Source organism: Gopherus evgoodei, chromosome 3 (genome assembly GCF_007399415.2).
Source record: "Gopherus evgoodei ecotype Sinaloan lineage chromosome 3, rGopEvg1_v1.p, whole genome shotgun sequence".
Classification (NCBI taxonomy): domain Eukaryota; kingdom Metazoa; phylum Chordata; order Testudines; family Testudinidae; genus Gopherus; species Gopherus evgoodei.
This window is the reverse complement of record NC_044324.1, coordinates 164802465-164823395: the sequence shown is the minus strand read 5'-3', so window position 1 is coordinate 164823395 and position 20931 is coordinate 164802465. Positions and strand designations below refer to the sequence as shown.

Genomic DNA, 20931 nt, shown 5'->3' with positions numbered 1-20931 from the left:
AACCTTGTGTCATTCTTGTAGCTTTTCTCTAAACTCTTTTAACGTCTTGTTTGAAGTGCGGACTCCAGAACTAGACAAAGTATTCTGGTTATGGTCCCACTAATGCTGTATAAGGAGGTAACACCAACTCTTACTCCTACTTGGTATTCCCTTGCTTATATGTCCAAAAATTGCATTTACTCTCTTAGTTTCCACATCACACTGGGAACTCAGTTATCTACCATGAACCCTAAGTCCTTTAGAAAGTCTCTGCTTCCTAGGACACAGAATTATTAGTATACATAGGGGCTAGATTGTGCCTTTAAGACATAAAGCTATGGTATGCGGGGATGGGAAATTGCACACACCCCAGTGGGAGCTCTCTGAGGCATTGTGCCTAACTCAGACATCATTTCTGTGAAAACTCTAGAGGAGCACAAGCCAGAGTGGTATTTGCTGCATGCTTTGAGGAGGTACGGACCACACTTCCCCCAACACACACATACCAGATGGGGCCAGCTGTGCAGTTCAGTGCAGAGGGAGGGCATAGCCATGACCACATCCTTAGTGGCACCGTCCTCCCCAAACACCAGTGCAAACCTCCAGAAGTCCTTGTGCTCTTTGAACACAATAGTTAGGACTGAGTCTGGTGCCTGCACAGGTATCTGGGGCTCCTGTCAGCCCCCTTCCCACCTTTGTGCACCCACACAAGCTGCAGACATCTGGCACTCAGTCATTACATAATGAATAACTCGTCTGCCAGATTTTATCCCTTTTTTTCTTTTCTGAAAGCATTCTGGAGTGGCTCATGTAATTCTCATATTTATTCATTATTTGAAGTAATTTGCAATAGGATTTATCTCCTCATAGATGAACCATTCTAGAGTGGTGTAAAGCAGCCAAGGATCTGGCCCATTGTGTCTGAAGCATGCAAATGCTTCTTTGAGCACTAGGGGAATCCAGCAAGTGGCAGCATCCTCTACACCACAGGTTCTCAAACTGGGGGTCATAACCCCTCAGGCAGTTGCAAAGTTATGAGCTGGGGGGTCATGAGTTGTCAGCCTCCACCCCCAAACCCCTCTTTGCCTCCAGCATTTATAATAGTGTTAAATATAAAAAAGTGCTTTTAATTTATTAAAGGGGGTTTCACACTCATCGGTTTGCTGTGTGGAAGGGGTCATCAGTACAAAAGTTTGAGAACCACTGCTCTACACCTTTAAACAGGGTCCCACCCATCCTGCATCATATGGTGTGCCTCACACCACTTCCAGTGCCAGATTCCCTCAGGCCTTGCATTGTGGGGTGGAATTTTCTAAAGGGTTCAGCATTGGCCTAACTATGCTTCCTTGAAGTCACTGGGAGCAGAGTATGACATTCCAAAGTTCAATCCAGACCAGTGAGGAACTGTGTCACTCCTGCCCTGCAACCTGGAGTGCCTCACCTTGCTTTGCTGCTGTATTCTAGGCTCCTTGCAAACAGCATGCAGGTCGCACCCTAAGCATCTGTGTATAGCCACAGCTTTGGTCCAGCAACTCTGACCCCAGCAGCCTGTCATCAAACACCGGTCACACTCTGGCTTCCCACAGCCTTGGTTACTACCTGCACACTTCCCCAACACACTCCCAGACCCAGATTTTCCCCCCAAAAAACATGTTCTGCACTATCCAGACCCCTCCTGGACAGTACATACCTATTAGGTCTGTTGCTCCTCTAAGGGGATCAATATACAACAGTAAGCTACCTTAAATATAGGTACTCAAATGGTTCACAATACTGGATTAGTTTAAATTAAAGAATAAAACAAGTTTATCTGATTACAAAGAGGGAGATTTTAGGTGCGTACAGGTATAAGGCTTTAAAGTCAGAAATGGTTACAAGAGAAATAAAAAGAAAACACTTTCTAAACTTTAAAAAAAACTAGACTTGTTTCAAGGTGAAATTCTTACCACAAATTCCCAGTAACATTGCTGACCAAATTTCAGATCAGGATCTGCTCCCAAAGTCCATAGGCTGTTTTACTTGTCATCTTAGGTGGAAAAGAAAGAGATGCACAGGGAGACATAACTTGCTGTTTTTTCCCTTCACTATTATAGTTGTCACCATTTGAAATGCATTTTCCTGAGGGTTACCCCTAGTTAAAATTCATTCAAATAGTAGAGAAGGCAACCTGGTGTCTGGTGGTGAAAGAGTTTTTTTCTTCTCGCCTCTGTTTTCTGAAATGCAGATTTTCCTTGTCTCCTGTCTTCCCCTCTCGCTGTCTGAGGACTCTGTTTACAACTTATATTTAAACTGAGGTAAACACACATTCCTTTGTTTAGGACAAACCTGTTTTATCAACTTTTCCCTAGGCAAGGCTGTGTGGTTTTGAACATGTACTAATAACATCACATGGGGGGGGTGTTTAAAACTAAATGGTGCTACATACATTTCATCATATTATTGGCCAGCTAGTTATTAGTTTTCAAATGATGCCTCACATGGCATATTTTGTACAAAGATAATGCCCATGGTGCATAGGGTGTGAATACAGGGGTACTTTTGATCACACTGAGCTGAGCCAATACCAAGCTATATTGAAAATCACATCCCCACATCACAAAGACAGAGATTACACCTGCCCATGTGCAGAGCTGAAAGATGGTGAAGGGATGGTTCCTTGCATCCTCCCCATCCCCCTAGCCCTGTCACTGCATAGAGGTAGGCCCAATCTTGCCCTTAGACTCCTTAACCCTTGGGTCCCACAGTACTAGCAAGTAGCAGGCTAGAACTTGCTCTCCCTCCATCTCTCTTTTTACATATATTCAATAGCCACAGCTATGAATAGGCAGTTACCTTGTAATGAATTGGTGCCACTGTATGCAAAGGTGATTGGAATTTCTATGCAAAACTCAATGAATATAGAATTAACAAGTGCCTTGGAGACAGTCCTAAAATGAGATGCCCAATCTCGAGTTGTCTTTATAAGGAATTCTGAATACAGAACACTAAGGTTTATATGCCTTGTGCTCACATTAATTCATACTGAGACATGTCATAAGAGTACTAAAGAGGTTATTTTTCATCCTGTGCTGAGACAGGAACTTTGCCAGATTTACAGACTTGCAGTTGAGGCTGCCCTTTTGGCTGGCTGACAGATATCTATTACATGTAAATCAGTGGAGGGAGATATCACCAGGATCCCATCAACATTCTGTGAAATGGTTGCTGCTGGATTTGAGTGGAGCTGGAGGTTATAGGATATTTGGAGTCTGTACCTTTTGGATAAGCAAACAGGCTTGAGTAAAATAAGAGCCAGGCCAAATTTTGCCCAAAGCCTAAACTGACACCTCCAATATATATAGATTTTGGGATTCCACTTCCAGTAAGATTAGATAGATTCAATCAATCTAATGTTACTGGAAGTGGAATCCCAAAATCTATTTATAGTGTGGGAAGGTCAATCTAGGTTTTAAAGTTTGGGGCATGGGCGCCAGAATGTGCAACCAGGGGGCCATGCCTCCCCTTTTTAGTGTCCATAAGGGCGAGCGAGCAGTGGGGCTGAGAGGAGCGGGTGGGGTGGCATGGTCTTGAGGGGAAGGGGCAGCGTGGGGGGCGGGGCCATGGTTTGGGCACCTGTGGCCTCCCACTTTTAGGGGCCTTCTGCTGCTCCTGATTTGGGGTGGTTATTAGTTTACCCAAGCCCATTTCTTACCAGAAGTGGAATCACCATATCTCATGAAGAAGGGAGTTCTCATTGTTATACTCATTCCATCTGAAATCAAGAAGTACCAAGGGCATCATGAGAGAGCCTAGATCTTGGGAGATCTTCAATAAGCTTTGGATACTGTTCATAATTTTGAATTTTTATCAAAACATTGGGTTGGAAGTCTCCATTCCTCCTGCGGGAAAAATCTAAGGCATGGTGGAAGAAACTGCACTGGAAACACCACAACGTTCTGTCCTTGAGAAGCCTCATCCATACCTTAACTGACTAACTTTCTAGCCTCATACAGAACCTGAAAAAAAAAGCTTGCATGTACCATGGATTCCTAGGGCTTAGCAGAGAGCAAATGCACATGTCCTGGAACCCTACAAGCTTGTTGCTGGGCCTTGCTGTTGCAAGAGCAGTCTAAGCTCCATTAGCCAGCACACAACTGAATGAACGCTAATGCACTGGGCTCCAGCTTAGTGGCTTATCATTAAGAGCCCAATCTGCCACTATCATTGATGAGTACTCACTGTTCTCTCACAAGCAGCTCCACTGAAGTCTTTGAGGCTATTCATATGGGTAAGGTACCATTTGGTAAAAATTACATAAATAGGCCCTAAGGTAGAGCATCACAAGGAAGTCTATGGTACCAAAATACCAGTGCTTGTGATATGTCACAATGGCTGGGGCTTTCTACTGAAAATAACTAATACAGTCATACTTCCAAATAGCATACTACAGTCAGAATGACAGCTGTCATGATATGCCACTCCTAAAGATGCTATTGATCCTTCTGCTGGTAAAAGCATTTGCGTTCTCTCTCTCTGTCTCTCTCTCAAACACATAGACACATAGCAGATGAGCTGTCAAATCTTCCACAGATGGTTTCCCCATTGGGGTTTGCATTGCCATTTAGAAGCTCCTGTTTCACAGCCTCCTCTCTGTGTATCAATGCCTGTTTTCCATAATTAAGTTTTGTTCCTACCCCTGTTTTTGCAAACCTTTTTCACTCTGATGCTCTCAGTCGACTGTCTCCCAAAATTGCTATGATATTTAGCAGCATCCAAAACAGAAAGGAAAAAAGGCAGTTAGGTAATTGGGATACTTAAAGGAAACTTTGCTCCTAAGTGTGCGTTTATATTTTCAAATATATGTTTGGGGATTGGAGATGTGGGGCAAGAGAAAAGCTGGGGAAGGGCTTATTATTAATTAATTGTATTGATCTTTCCCCAAAATTGTTTTGTAAGCTGCTTTTTGTTTATTGTTTCAGCTGGTAGGGCAATATACAAAATTAAGACCTCACAGCACAGTTATAATTAAGGTTCAAAAAGCCTATTGTTTGTAGAAAACTAGCAATTGATGATAATATAAAGGATATTTATAGAGCTTTGCTAACTATGCCATAGATTTGCATCAATAACATAGTTGCTAAGTCTTAACAAACCTCTTTTAACTATTAGTTCCTTATTTAATATATAAGGCAAAAAGACACTAATTCAGTCCTTTTTAAAAAACCCTTAGTCATGTTTGTTTGTAAAGCTCAGCAATTACTGATGCTTCAATCCTTCCCCCCATAAAATAATATTATATAAATGCTAGTATCCTAACATCGCTGATCAACCCCGTCATTAAAGAAAAAAATCCCAATGCCCCCTCCCCCTCACACCTCCCTCAAAATTCCCTACTGTGTACAGAGCAGACAATGTAACACAGGGCTTGATGTTACTCAGTATAAAAGATGATGAGATGCAGCGGTGGAGATAAATATTTCAATCACTTACCAAAAGCAAACCTCTGAGATGTCTCATTAAATGAGATGAAGCCAGCTTGGAAACGTGGGCCTGTAAAAGGAACCAATATAGCATGAGTATGTCTTCTTTCTTATTTTATAAGGTTTCCTTATCAAAGGATGCTACTAAAGAGTACTGAAAGCATGAGGCATCTTTGTGATCAGGAAGGGGTGCTACATGCCCCTACGGTCACAAATAGTGGTGTGAGGTTATGTAGTAGAGGTGATGAAGGTCAAATGGAGGTGAACTCCTCTCATCAGTGATTTAGGGCTGGCTTGTGCTTTAAGGCATAGCCCTGAGCAAGGGACAAGTGTGTAAACTTCACCTCCCTGGGAGTTAACCCTGGGTGACTTCACAGTTCATGGACACCTCTCAGAGAAACAGTTCCCTCCCATCTTCCCCCTTGCCTCTGGGCCTGGGGTAGAGGGAGAATTGCCCATTCTTTATCCCTCCCTAGCTATGGGGTGAGGGGAATGAAGGGAGTAGGCAGGCATATAGCCTGCGCATCCAGACCCAGGGATTAGATAGTCCATTCAGGGATCTGGGCGTGTTTTTACTCCCCTGCAGAGGTGTGTGGTTCCAGGCATGATCTAGCCCTCTGAATCAATCTCCTCTAAGTGTGTTTTGTTTGTTCTTTGAATTAATGCTTCTAGCAGATCAAGATGGCCAGATATGTTTGCACATGAGATTTGAGAAACAGACGGAAGCAATGAGGCAAGGAGAGACCAGAAAGATGTTAGGGAAAACAGAAGATGAAGGGGAGAAGGCACTGACATCAACAGACCAAAGGGATAGAGAGGAAGATGGTTCTAGACTATGAATGTGAAAAGAGGGCAGGGGACATGAGAAGAGAGAAAGAGATTAGGTCTATGTAGAAAGTCGGAATGAGTCTATGAAGTGTTTTAGAATAGAAATCAAGTTCTAGCTACTGTATAATTTAGATACTCTAGAAGCATTTTAAATTCAAGGCACCGATGTCTCAGATCCCGTTTTTACTTATATGATAAACTTTGCCCATGTTAATTACCAAGATCCAGATAGTTTCCCCCCCAACAAGTTCTGCATGTAGAGGGGAATCTATGCATGTGGTTCTCTCCTTTCCTGCATGGAAGGGCACTTAACTGTCTCCACAGCACCGCTCCCCTTCTTTAAGTCCCCACAAAGACCATTCTGTGGGTCTAGAATCTGCACAGGGGAAGAGAGTAGAGACTGGCTGGCCAAGGGGGTCTGGGCAGGTCAGGGAGGATGCACATCATTCCATTCAGACCCTGTGGGCAATCCCAACCCCAGAGGGTCTGAACTGCAAGGAAATCAGGGTAATGGGAGGTTTGCCACAGGCCAGAGCCAGCACAGATGTCCTACAGATCCCTGGAGATCTGCTACACTGGGCTCTGCAGCCTTTTCCATGGGGGTGATGTCTGGGTGAGATGGCATGGTGAGGTTGAAGGGAATCTCCATGCAATGAGTTTTAAAGGAGACTTCCTCTCCCTGAGCTGCGTCCAATGGGTTTAGCCATGGAAGGGGATGAACTAGCCTCCCCCATGGACTGGCCAGATAATTACACTATAATTATTATATAACTGAAGGGAAAATATGTGGCTATTTTTATCCTCTAAATTGTAACTTTTGACCCTAAGTTTAACTCCACATTATTATACAGGGACGTGTAATTACTAGTGGGCACCTTCTGCCCTCAGAGAAGTATGCATAATTCCCACTGAAGTCACGCTGATTTTAAGTGAGAGCACTGCCCAGCGATAGGTTATGTCCTCATCCAGCTACCTAATATTTAACTGTAAAGCCTATTATGTTACCGTATAGCTAAAGAGCAGTTAGTCATCAAAACTCATGAGCAGACATAAACCATTATGTCTATAAATATGAATGGTCATTTTGGATAACTTCTATTCCACTCCAGTTTGAAACGTCACCATCAGAATCTGGAAGAAAAAGAAAAAAAAGTGTTTTATGGGGGAGAAATTGACCCATACTGGGTCAAATTAAGAGTCCATCTAGCCCAGTATTCTGTCTTCTGACAGTTACCATTGTCAGATGATTAAGAGGGAATGAACAGAACAGGGCAGTTTCGAGTGATCCATCCCCTATTGTCCAATCCCAGCTTCTCCCACATCACTGGGAGAAGCTGCATTTGAGCTGGTTCTTTCGAGAAGATATTAGCTAAAAAGCATGACTGGAAAAGCTGCTGACTCAGTTGTAATTCTTCCTTTCTTGCAGGTACTGCTGCGTGATTTACCATGGAAAAATTGCTCTGCAGCATCCTGGTGTTTGGAATGGCAGTTGCGGTCAATGCTTGTCCCAAATACTGTGTGTGTCAGAACCTCTCAGAGTCGCTGGGGACTCTGTGTCCCTCCAAGGGCCTCCTTTTTGTGCCATTAGACATAGACCGAAGGACTGTTGAACTCCGACTCGGGGGTAACTTCATTATTAACATCAGCCGACAGGACTTTGCCAACATGTCTGGCCTTGTTGACCTCACTTTGTCCAGGAATACGATTAGTTACATTCAGCCCTACTCCTTTGCTGATCTAGAAAGCCTTCGGTCTTTGCATTTGGACAGCAATAGGCTGCCCAACATTGGAGAGGATATTTTGAGAGGCTTAATTAACCTTCAGCACTTGATAATAAATAACAACCAGCTGAGCAGCATCTCAGATGAAGCCTTTGAGGATTTTCTGGTGACGCTGGAAGACTTGGATCTTTCCTACAATAACCTCCAAGGCATCCCCTGGGAATCTATAAGGAAGATGGTAAACCTGCACCAGATTAGCTTGGATCATAACCTGATAGATTATATTACAGAGGGGACGTTTGCAGATCTTCAGAAATTGGCCAGACTGGATCTAACCTCTAACAGACTTCAAAAGCTCCCCCCAGATCCCATATTTGCCAGGTCCCAAATATCTCCATTAGAAGCAACTCCATTTTCTCCACCTCTGTCTCTTAGCTTTGGAGGCAACCCGCTACATTGTAACTGTGAGCTGCTCTGGTTAAGGCGGCTTGAAAGAGATGATGATATGGAAACTTGTGCTTCCCCTCCAAATCTAAAGGGAAGATACTTTTGGTACGTACGGGAAGAGGAATTTGTTTGTGAGCCACCTCTCATTACCCAGCATACTCACAAGTTGCTGGTTTTAGAAGGGCAAACTGCCACATTAAAATGTAAAGCCATCGGGGACCCATCCCCAGTCATTCACTGGGTGGCTCCAGATGACCGACTCATTGGGAATTCTTCGAGGACAGCAGTCTACGATAATGGTACTTTAGATATCGTTGTCACGACATCCAAGGATTATGGAACTTTTACATGCATCGCAGCCAATGCTGCTGGAGAATCGACCGCGACCATTGAGCTCTCGATCGTGCAGCTTCCGCACCTCAGCAACGGTACGGGCCGAGCTGCCCCACCCAAATCCAGGCTTTCTGACATCACGAGCTCCAGCAAGTCCAATCGAGGGGAGACGAAAGGTCCACCAGAAAGGACTGTCTTGGTGTCAGAGGTGACAACTACCTCAGCTTTGGTCAAGTGGACGGTGAGCAAGTCAGCCCCCAGGGTTAAAATGTATCAGCTGCAATATAACTGCTCAGATGATGAAGTTCTAATTTACAGGTAAATGTGACTGCCAGTTTTTCCTTTGAAACTTGAGATGATGGGCATGTGGGGGGAAGGAGATTGAGTTAATAATGGATGATGTAGCCTGTCATTGTTATGTCACTGCTTTGAATCTGACCCAATATGCTGGTGACAAAAATTCCTTACTATTTGGTAAGTCTGTCTATCTAATCTATCGACCTGTATACAGTACTGATCACTACTGTATCTAGGTTCTGGCTGGACCATTTAATAGTTAATTGGCATCCTTGTTGGGGGAAAAAATCACCATTGCAGTTGACACCCTTGTTGGTACTCTTGGAAAAGAAGGCAAAAATTACTTTGCTTGAAAATTAAATTCCTTTCCCACATGTAGAGGTGCCCACCTGCCACTCCGCCACCTTCAACCAGGATCAGGTTTGAAGCATTCTGGTATGGAGGGAAGTGGTGTGGATTAAAGCTTGTCCTGTCTGTCTGCAGCCCATGTTCTACTTATTCCAAGGAATAAGTGATATCCGTTGAGTTCTTCAATCTGGCACCTTTAACCATATTGGGGCTTTATTCTCCTCTCACTTACACCAGTTTTAGAGTTCTGTCACTGATGTTGTTACTAGAGCTTTTTATAATTTACACCAATGTTCATGGAAAGAAGAACCAGACTCATAACGTCACACCAAAAATGTAAGGCCTGATAAACCAACAGTGCTACTCAAGCTTTACACCAGTTTTGATTTCAGTGGCATTCCATCACTATAAAACAGGAATAAATCAGGGGGGAAGCAAGCACATGAAAAGGAAAGATGCTGTAAATTTGAGGTGTTAAAAAAGTAGTAGGAAATGCCTTAACAAAATAGGAAAAATAGCTGTGTGTTACTGCTTTTCTCTTCTCTGGGAAGAAAGAATGTAAGATTGATGTAGTGTGTTTACGCTAGTGATGAAAACAAATAATCTTCAGAAACCACTCCTTTCTGCCTTGTGCTACAAAGACCGCAATAGCAGGTGTAGTGGGCTAAATTGTACCTAATGGGAAATCCCTTGTCAAAACACAGGGGCTATGCATTTTTTGTCTGTGATGATGGTTGTGAATATTATCTTTGGGCCTGACTTCAGTGGGAGTTGGGGCACCCATAGAGTCACAGGAGGCACTCCCCAAAAGCAAAGGGTGTTTGCTTTTAAGCTGAATCCTCACCTGCCTGCTGATAGCTACTATAATATCTGGTGAGTGCTCACTTGGCCTTTTCACTCTGTTCATGCTCACGTCCCTCTTGCATTCATCTTTGATTTCAAATGGCAAATGCCAATGTTTGTAGAAACCGAATTTTAAATTAACACATGCAAGTACTTGAGCCAGAAGTTCTTATGTGCTCAGCCAATCAAGAAACAGAAACATTACCATGTGATGTATCAGGCTGCTCACAACTCAGTGACACAGCTCAGAATTTGAATACTGGAAATCAAATCCATAGAGTAAAAAATGTGGAAAAATTCAAATACTGAATAAATCTGAGGAAATCACAATCTGATCATATATTTTATCCAAACAAAAATATATTAAATTAATCAGATCAGTTACTAGATGGACATTATTTGCTTTGCTCTGGCTAACGTACTGTAGAACTAGTGTTCACCTTGGGTTTCACTACCAGGTGAAGCTGGGTAGAGTGGAAGGGGAATAATAAACTAAGTAGTGGTAGAATATTAGGAAGAGAAGGGATCAGCATATGATAGTCCCAATTTCCCCTGAGGACCAACTCTAGAGGTAAGGCCTAGTGGTGTTTGAGTTCTTGATTTCCCTGGAGGTCCGAGGCAGCAGCTGTGAAAACAGGTGGGCCTGAAAATTGTCTTTTAATGCAAGAGCTAGCTATGTAAACTGTCTGATGATGATTATGAAGAAAAGACTGTCCAGAAAAAATAAAAATGGTGCAAGAAATACCATCTAATGGTTAGACTGGAGGGGACTGGGTGATGTGGTAAGAATAGAAGGAGTGGAAGATGTCAGAAATGGTCCCTTCAGCATGGCCTGAAGGAATGATCAGAGGCCTAAAAGTCAGAGTCCTGAATTCTAATAATGGCTCTGCTGCCAACCTGGTGAGTGGCTTTAGACAAGTCACTTTGCTGCTCTGTGCCTCAGTTTCCCTATCTGTAAAATGGAGACAATGATCTTTGCTTTCTATCTGACAAAGACACTGTGAGGAGCAATTAATTGTACCTAGCACTTTTTGTCCATAGATTTCAAAGCCTTTAATAAAGGAAGGTAAGTGTCATTATCCACACTTTACAGAGAGGAGAACTGAAGCATGGCAAGGTGAAGTGACTTGCTTGAGGTCATACAACACGTCAGTGCAAGAGATAGGAACCAAACCCAGGCCTCCTGCACTCCAGTTCAGTAACCTGTCTTTTGGCCCGTTCTGCTTCTCATAGTTAATTTGCTAATATTAGTTAGCTGTTCTTTAATAGGTACTCACATGTCATAGCCATGAGCATGGTAGTAAAGCCTAGAAAATATAATTTTTGTACAGTTTTTGGACTATATAAAGTGTTGTGTAAATGCTAAACAATATTTCAGTGTTTAAATAACACAGCGATAGGCATTTTGTAATCATCTAAGAGATATAGACAGGGTTGACGCGCATTGGCAGGGCTCTGAAAGGAGGAAGCTTGCCCTGCTGCTGTGAATGCTATATGCATTGAGGACAAGTTTGCTGTGTTGTTCGCTCAGCCCTTTTCATTAACATTAAATTCATTTTCAAACAGAAAGAGTGAAGGACTCCACCCTTTTATTGTAAGTTAAAACTATTGATTGATCTCAATGACAATTGCATACAACACTGATTACGATATGCCTTTCTTCTGGCCTGTAGGTCTCCGCTGTCTTCTCAGGGTCACTCTGCACATGTTGCAGGCTGTGCAAATGGGATAGCAGGGCTCCAATGACCTCATAAAAATTAAATGACCTGGGAAATAATGAGAAATGTTTCCCATTAACTCTCCTGACTGAATGGAGCAAAAGGTTATCAAAATCCGAATCTCAGCTCTTGATTCATTAGTGCTGGCGTTATTAGGACTAATGGAAGTGGCAGCCCAGTAATCTGTACGTGCTCCTGTAATTTCTGCTCCCATTGAAATCAACAGCAAAAATCCTATAGATTTCAATGAACGAAATTCTGATGCACAGCTGCAGTCAACTTAGGTCTAGGTCAACAGTACATTACTGTGTTCTACTGCCTTGGAGTGATAAGGACAAGGTTGAAAGAATGGACTGGCACCTAGGTAAGGGTATTGCACAGTGCTTGTGTTTACAGACACAGTGACTTGATCAGTCTTAATTTGCAGTGATGATCCTGGGCATTACCTCTGGCATTTAAAGAGCAACCTGCTTTCCCTGATGTAAGATATCACATGCCACCCTTTCTGCATCAGTGTGATCATTGTGCCAAATCTCCTTTGTGTCAATGGCATTTGTAAATAACTAAAAAGTCTCTTTTTTGGCTCTGCACTCAGCTACCTACCACCTTGCAAGTGCGGTAGTATTTAAAGAGACCGTGACCCACGGGTTGTATGTCGTAGCCCCTGCTTTGTGATAGATTGGCAGATGGGCACCATTAGCTTATTACTCCATGCCTGGGTGCAGTGACCACTGTCTTCCCCTTTTACCTTGACTGCTCTTAGTTCTGTTGGTGTCAATTGGTGGAGTTACTCTGATATATTTTGATTAGAACAAAAGCTTTCTGTCTCTCTTGCATGGCCTCTTCTGCTTCTGCCTCACTGTTCTTGGTTTTTGTTTTGTCTTCCTCTCGCTTTCTGCTTTCTTTTTCCATTTAATGTTTTTCCTTTTTTGGTTCCCTTTCTCTTATAGACCCCCCTCCCCCCAATTCTCCATTTCCACACTCAGATACATGCTGTTTGGAGGCCATTAATTGTTGGAGCCAAGAGGCTGCCATGTGTTGTCATGGGCAACTGGTGCCACAGGAGCAGGGAAACAAAGCTTGGCCTGGCAGGTTGCTGCCTGTGCCTGCAGCCCATATACACTTGGGGTTTTCCCACACTTGGATACTGTAGGGAGCAGCACAGAAACAAGGAGGGAAGATGGGGTGGGGGGTTTCAAGGAGTTCTTTGCTGCTTTATGCACAGTCGCAGGACACATTTGCAGTGGGATGTTTGGGGGCTGGATGGATCTATAATCACATAGCTATCTCATGGTTCCCTTCTTCTGTCTCTGGACTATTCAGGCGTCTCCCCTTTGGGATAGACTCCTTTGGCAGGGCTGGCTCCAGGCACCAGCACTCCAAGCAGATGCTTGGGATGGCAATCTGCAAGGGGCAGCAGTCCGTGTGTTTTTACCCCCAAGCAGCGCGCCAAATTGCCACTGTGGACAGCAGAGGCAATCTGTGTGCCATTAGGGCGACACTCGCATTTCTGTGGCGGCGGCAATTAGGCGGCAGCTTCTATGTTCAGGTGTCCGTGCCGGGGCAGCTTCTGTCTTCTGGCTGAAGACAGAAGCTGCTGCTGAATTGCTGCCCCCGCGGAAACGCATGTGCCGCCCTAACGGCATACGGACTGCCCCCGCCGTCCGTGGCGGCATTTGAGCGCGCTGCTTGGGGCGGCGAAAACAGTAGAGCCGGCCCTGTCCGGGGGCAGGGGGAATTGTGATGTCAGGTGGGGAATATGCCAGTAGAAATGGCAGAAGTCTTAAGAAGAAAAGACCTAAGTTTTCACCTGAATGTCTTTACCAAGCAGAGCAAATGAGGAGAGAAATACGGGATGCCAGAGAAATTAAATAAAATGGTCTCAGGACACATCTTTTCTATCTTTTTTTCTTTCCTCTGTCCCCCACCTCTGAAGCTGCTCAACATCTTAAAAGGGCAGAGACTTTGGGCCCAATCCTCAGCTGGTGTAAATCGGTGTTACTCCACTGAAGCCAATGGAGCTGCACTGATTTATCCCAGCTGAGGATCTGGCCCCTTGTCTCACATCTGCCAAGTGTTGTATGCAGTGGCCGTGTTAGTCCCATGATGTTAGAGAGACAAGGTGGGTGAGGTAATACTTTTATTGGGTCAACTTCTATTGCTGTGTGTTTGAGAGAGAAGTGCTTATACAGAGCTTTTGTGTTTATACAGAGCTCTTCTTGACGTCCACAAAGCGCAACACTCCCCTATTGCATTATATACTTAAGAATAGTAAAGTAGGGAATGCTGTGAGAAGCTGTGCTACCTAAGTATCCCAATAGCATGTAAACTAGCAAAGACCTCTTTGACACATACAGCATCCAAGAACACAGGCTGTATAGATTAGGAGAGCCACATTGGTTGCTCACAATTCCTTTTCCAATTCCTCCCAAATTAACGTTTTTAACTGTAAGAGTAATTATTGCTCTAGTTCTCTTTGCTTTCTATACTTCCCCTCCTTCCTTCCCTCCTGTGAAACTGGCATCCCCTTCTGCTGGAATTCCTCTATATCCCCATAAACAAGCAGAATGGCACCTGCTGGCTGAAAGTGGGATGGAAATAATCATTGCTTTGGGGCTTCAGTGCCCATGACGGTGTTCCATGCAGCAGCCAGGGGTGAGCTAAGGTAGCAGCAGCTAGCACCGCTGCTTGCTTCTGTTCTGACAGCTAATTATTTGAAAAGTGGGCAGGAATTTTCCTAATTGTCATATCAGAGAAAGCCAGTGGGAATTACAAGGGCAGAAGCCAGGTGAATGTGGGGACATTTCAAAATCTATGTGATTCTGTGTTCAGCAGTCTGGTCTTTCCCCACATGCATGCACACAACATGAAGCACAATTAAATGTGCTCCATTACTAAAGCAAACTTAGATCGGAGGAACCATTATGCAGTTTTGTATTACAGTAGAATCTAGTGCACTGAGCCGAGATCAGGCACAAGGCCCTGTCCTGAAGAGCTTACAATCAGCCAACAGAGAGAGAGAGGGCAAATAAAAGTACAGAGAAGGAAAGTATTTACCCAGCGCAGTGACAGAGCTGGAACTAGAACCCAGGTTTCCAGAGCAGTGCCCTACCCAGACACAGCAGTTAAAGCACTAGCCTAGACCTTGGGAGACCTAGGTTCTTTTCTATGTTAGTGCAGCACCCTGCACAATGGGAACCGCAATTCCGATTTGAGACTTTGGGCACCATCATAATGTAATATATTAACTATTACCACTACTACAAAAGAGGAAAATATTTGCAAGTATTGCTGTAGAACTTCTCAGGCCTCATTTAGCTTGTTGGATGTATTTTGGATTAAAGCAATGATGATGTGACAGATATGGCAACTTCCTGCAATATCCCTGAAAACCCTTAATGTACTAAGTTACATATAATTTATGGATTGTAATGTAACCTCTAGAGTGGGGAGAGGTGACAGATATTGCATCCTCCTGCAGTATCTTTGTGGTCCACTGTTCCATGATTTATGTATGATTGTGTTCCACTCCATGGGGGGAAGGCTGCCTGCTCCTCCAGGAACCAAAAACAGTGGGTGAGTATTAAGGCAAATCAGTCAGGTTGTAACCGTGTCCCTACAGAGGCATCACTGCTTGGGGAGGCTTGCATATACTAGTTCAGATTAGATTCTCTAGAGACCAGCTGACAAAGTAAGGACTTCTGGATAAATAGTCTGAGTTTAAACTGACTCAGGGCCTTCCTTCTGATCCAGCAAACATACAGGACCTTCTGTCCAAGTGGGTGGGGTGGGGTGGGGGAAGGGAACTCTTGCGGAAGGGTTAAAAGAACCTGACCTACCAGGGCCCCATAAGACTGATGGGTTATCTCTGGTAATCTGTTAGCATGGGTTTAGGAGCACTTGTTGTTTTAATTTGTTTTCTCTGTAATGCTTTCACCTGAAGAATAAATGTGCTTAGAAAGAGCTGTGTGGTAACTTATAATTGGGGGCTATTACGCCGTTCCTAGCCTCTGGGGAGAAAGCAAAGCACAGACACTGGCCTGTTTAGGCAGTCTGGTTTACTGGGGATATCACAGTGTAGTCAGTATAGTGCAGCCTGGAAAAACCCAAGTCAGGAGGAAGAGAGATGCAGGTCTCTATCTAAGGGAGGCGATGACTGGAAGCCAGAAGTCTGTAGTTATAGTGGGTGACCTTGGTGGACTGCGGGAGGGGAATAAAGGTGCAGTTATCCTGAAACTGACACAGTACTTCTGCTTAAAATACATGCGTTTTAAAAACACTCCACAACCATTACAATTATGATAGATTTTAGGCCTGTTTTACTTTGCAGTATTTAATATAAAGGGTGATATAAACAACAATACAAATTATGGATTTCTGTAGCATTGCACTCTAACCTATACATTCAGGACTGAAAAATTTATTGTATACAGTCCTGAACACTTTTTCTTTCTATCTATCTATCTAGTTAGCTAGCTACCTACCTACCTATCTACCTGGCAGTTTAAGCTGTAAAATATGAATAAATGGCTCCACATCTCTCTCCCGTTTAAACAATAGTGGAGTGGATTGGATTACTTTAACAATGTGGTAATGCTTTATAACAGCTCCTTTCATTGCAAACATTTTACAGGCTAGGAGAAGAGAGCTCACTAAACCAATCACTGACACCCAGCCACATCTCTGTTAGGTCATCGCAGCAACTCTGCACCAGAAACCCAATGCACCAATGTTTTAAAATTCAAAAGCAAAGAATAACTTCAGCAATTGCAATTATGGAAACTTGTAGCTAGGCAGGAAGTAATTAACTGAGTTAGAATTTCCACAGCACAATGAGACTAATACATCTATATTTGCATTTAATGGATTGTTAATAACAAGCACTTAGAGACTAGGATGATGGGTGCTTTAGAATACTGAAAATATGTAGGAACTTGATGGTGCATTTCAACCATCCAACAGCATAGCATCCTCAGGACCAGGGAGTGGCAATGCCCCAGAAAAGAGTGCCAGCACCCAAATTACTAACACCATTTTGTGTGACACATGCTTACTCCATGGAGGGCTCTCATCCAAGGCCTGAGCATGCCTGACTCTGTTTACCTAAGATCACAGGCGAGGTGCACTGGCTATAGTTAGTCAAGCTATGTTATTTTCTCTTCTAAGCAAATCATGAGCAAATGGCTTTGCACAGAGGAGTTCCACAGGTGATAGAGAGATGGAATCCTTCTTTAAGGCCAGACCACTCTATACATGGCGGACGTGGACAGTGGCTCTGTATAGTTGTGGACCAATTGGCTGTGTCTCTTCCCTTTTCTAGCCCACCTGAGTGTGTGTCCCCATGGTCCCCAGGACCTGCCATGGTGCCTAGCCACCAAGCTATCCTCTAGCACCCATAGCTAGTGTGGAGGGACCTTTTCACTTTTCCCCTCCATCCAGAGTTGATGTGCACCAATCCCATTGCACTGTGTGGCCCTCATTTGCATCGGAAGATTTTCCCCTTAACCATTCAGCTTCCAACATCTAAGCATCAGGCAAAGGAACTGCTGGCAAAAGTAGTTGGTGAGGGACAAATAGTCTAAAAATCTAGAGCCAACAAGATGAAGACACAGTATTCATCATTTCACCTTGACAGGCGGAGGTAGTAAGTTTATAAAATAATAATAATGTGCCTCTCCTGGAATCTCATCCTTGAGGTGAAACGAGATCCCCATAAATCAGGCCAGGAGGAAGCCTGCCGGGGACCTCTGGAGGTTGCTTCAAAACAACTCAAAAAGTGATTTGGGCTAATTTCCAGTGGCGCTTTAGTGTGCTGAGGGTTTGCTGAAGGTCTTCTGGGGTATTAAATGCCATATTATGGTGCTTCACAGTGACATATCTGTTAGATCTTAGGGTTATTTTTTTTCCCCTCTCCACACAAGTTTTGTCTCATGCCTAGAAAAGGACGTAGACTGGCTTGTTCTGCAGTACTAAAAAGAAATATGAAAGGAAGAGAAAAAAAGATGGGGAAATACCTCAGAGATGGCAAATGCTGCATTATTATGTCACCAGCGACACCATCACAGGACCTAACCAGATCACCCACACCATCACCGGTTCATTCACCTGCACATCCACCAATGTAATATACGCCATCATAAGCCAGCAATGCCCCTCTGCTATGTACATCGGCCAAACTGGACAGTTTCTACGGAAAAGGATAAATGGACACAAATCAGACATTAGGAATGGAAATATACAAAAACCTGTAGGAGAACACTTCAACCTCCCTGGACACACTATAGCAGACCTTAAGGTGGCCATCCTGCAGCAAAAAAACTTCAGAACCAGACTTCAAAGAGAAACTGCTGAGCTTCAGTTCATCTGCAAATTTGACACCATCAGCTCAGGATTGAACAAAGACTGTGAATGGCTTGCCAACTACAGAACCAGTTTCTCCTCTCTTGGTTTTCACACCTCAACTGCTAGAACAGGGCCTCATGCTCCCTGATTGAACTGACCTCGTTATCTCTAGCTTGCTTGCTAGCATATATATACCTGCCCCTGGAAATTTCCACTACATGCATCTGAGGAAGCGGGTATTCACCCACAAAAGCTCATGCTCCAAAACATCTGTTAGTCTATAAGGTGCCACAGGATTCTTTGCTGCTTTTACAGATCCAGACTAACATGGCTACCCCTCTGATACTTTACAAATGTTAACTACTTACTAATGGCCTGATCCCAAGCCTATTGAAATTAATGGGTTTTCAATCAGCCTTAAACTTTCGTGATGTGGGTATTCTTATTTTACAGATAGGAAACTGAGGCACAGGGTGGTTAAGTGATTTGCCCAAGGTAACTCAGTGAGTCAGTGGCACAAAGCTGGGAACAGAACCCGGAGAATCAGAGCTTGGAGGCGAACCCAGGCGTACCAGTTTATAGCTGTCAATGAATTCCAAATACACCGATTTCTCCTCATACTTTTGACTGCTTGAGAGTAATTCAGCATGCTGTGCTAAACAATTATTATATTTGAATTGTGATAGCACCTATCAGCCCTAGTCAGGGATTGGGACCCCATTGTGCCAAGCACTGTGTCCATACACATAACAAAAAATGGCTACTGCTCCAAAGAGCTTACCATGAAAGTCAAGGTGTTTGATTTTCACATTTTATATTTAAACATGCAAGGAGCTCTGCTAGATGTCTGACTAAGTCTGAGTTTTGCCTTCTGCAGTGATCCATCATTGTAATTCCATCTCTGAGGTTGAACTATAGGTATCTGTAAACTGAGTCCCCAGTAAGTGGGTGATTCTTTTATAACTCTCCTATATGACACTGAAATACACCTCTCAGAGTGAGACTCTGTGGCTCACCTCACATTTTGACTGCAGCAACATGTTTCAGCAGTCCCCAGCCAGCATTTCTCTTCCCTGAAGCCACCTTAAGATAGTCTTTTTATCCATTCTAATATCCCTTTGTTCAGAGTTCATGCCAGAAGATCCTCTAGTGTTCTGAGCAGGGCAACCAAACTAGTTTATGCGTTTCTCCAGAGAGTTTCTCCTCTTCACACAGTGGATTCCTAGTATTGATCCTTGGAGAGCCAGGGAATTGAATTCTGTATACAACCATTATTAGTAGACTCCTGCAGGGTTTAGCTACCTTTTAACCAGCAATACCTTAGCCACCAAACCCACTGAGATAGAGCTATAGATAATATAACATTTATAAAAAAGTAATACAGATAATTTCCATGTTCTAAACAGCTTCTATCTCAGGGATGCAACAGACGAATTCAAAACAATAAGCCCATCACCCTTGGGGTTTTTAGGTGGTGCACAAAGAATATTTTAAAAAATTACGCTGCTGCGGGGAAGGCCGAAGTGCACATAGTCAATTGTAACATGCTGCTGAGGGTACGCAGAGCTTGAGCACGCTGTGTTACCTCTCTGCCTCAGCAAGCATAAGTTTTGCTGGTGAGTAAGCTAAGTGTCAGCTCCCTGCCACACCAGTCTGTCTTCCTCACTAGAACACTCCTCAAGGCCCTCCTGGCCCAAACCTCGCCTAGGAGGTAACAATTTGTGAACTCCAGTCCCCAAACTCCTATGAGATGATTCTCTGAAATGCGCAGCCCCTATCACTGTGCAGTCACTGAAGCTATTAAATTGCCCTGTACCTCACAGTTTATTAATTTAACTAGGGTAAATACACTCTTCCCTTCAAATACAGCACTGAATTCGTTTACAGTAAAACTAAGGCAAGTTTATTAACAACATAGCATGTGTTAAGTGATACCAAATAAGAGAGAGAGGTAGCAATGGTTACAAGCAAGTAAAAGTGAAAACACATATCTAAAAGTGTTAAACTTAACCTAGCAAATTACAGTCTCTGTTCAAGATGGTTTCTCTCACCCACAGTCTCCTTTCCAGCCTTTTACTGGCTAGCCTGGCCTGGACCCATCATAGAGGTCAAATTGCTTGGTCTGTTTGTCTCCTAAGGTGAAGGATAAAGATGGGGTCTCTCTCTGTTCCTTATATCTCCAAAGTTATTGTTTGTCAAGTCAGGAAGGCTTTCTGTGTCTCTCTGGGGTACAGAAGCATGTTAATTCTCTGTCTCTTGAGTTCAGGATCAGGATAACACCCACTGACTTAGCCTGATAGCTTTGTTTATAGCTAATGTGTAAATTGAGGTAAACCCACAGTCTTTTGTCTGGGACAGATCTCTTTTTTGCCTTTAACTAGGCTACCCTATCTTGTTTTAAACATGTTCTAGTAACATCAGACAGAGGGAATTCATAACTTCACATATAACATTAACATATGCATTTTACAATGATATTAATAAACAGTGTGTTATTAACTTTCATCTAAGACCTCACGAGGCAGACTGTGCACAAATATTTACCACAGTAGTGTGTAGGGTGTGAATACAGGGTGCCTAGTGTCATATCGGTCTGCCTGAAACGGGGAGGAATGA

General features: G+C 43.5%; 1 protein-coding gene across 3 annotated transcripts in view; it reads left to right on the top strand.

Annotated features, from left to right (window-relative positions):
- LRFN2 (leucine rich repeat and fibronectin type III domain containing 2) overlaps positions 1-20931 on the top strand; it is a 216786-nt gene that overhangs the window by 149395 nt on the left and 46460 nt on the right. For all 3 annotated transcript variants that reach the window (XM_030557297.1, XM_030557298.1, XM_030557299.1), the window contains one exon: positions 7693-9085. In XM_030557297.1, the coding sequence (XP_030413157.1) occupies positions 7713-9085 (1373 nt within the window). In that variant the 5' untranslated portion in view covers positions 7693-7712. The remainder of the gene's footprint in view (positions 1-7692; positions 9086-20931) is intronic.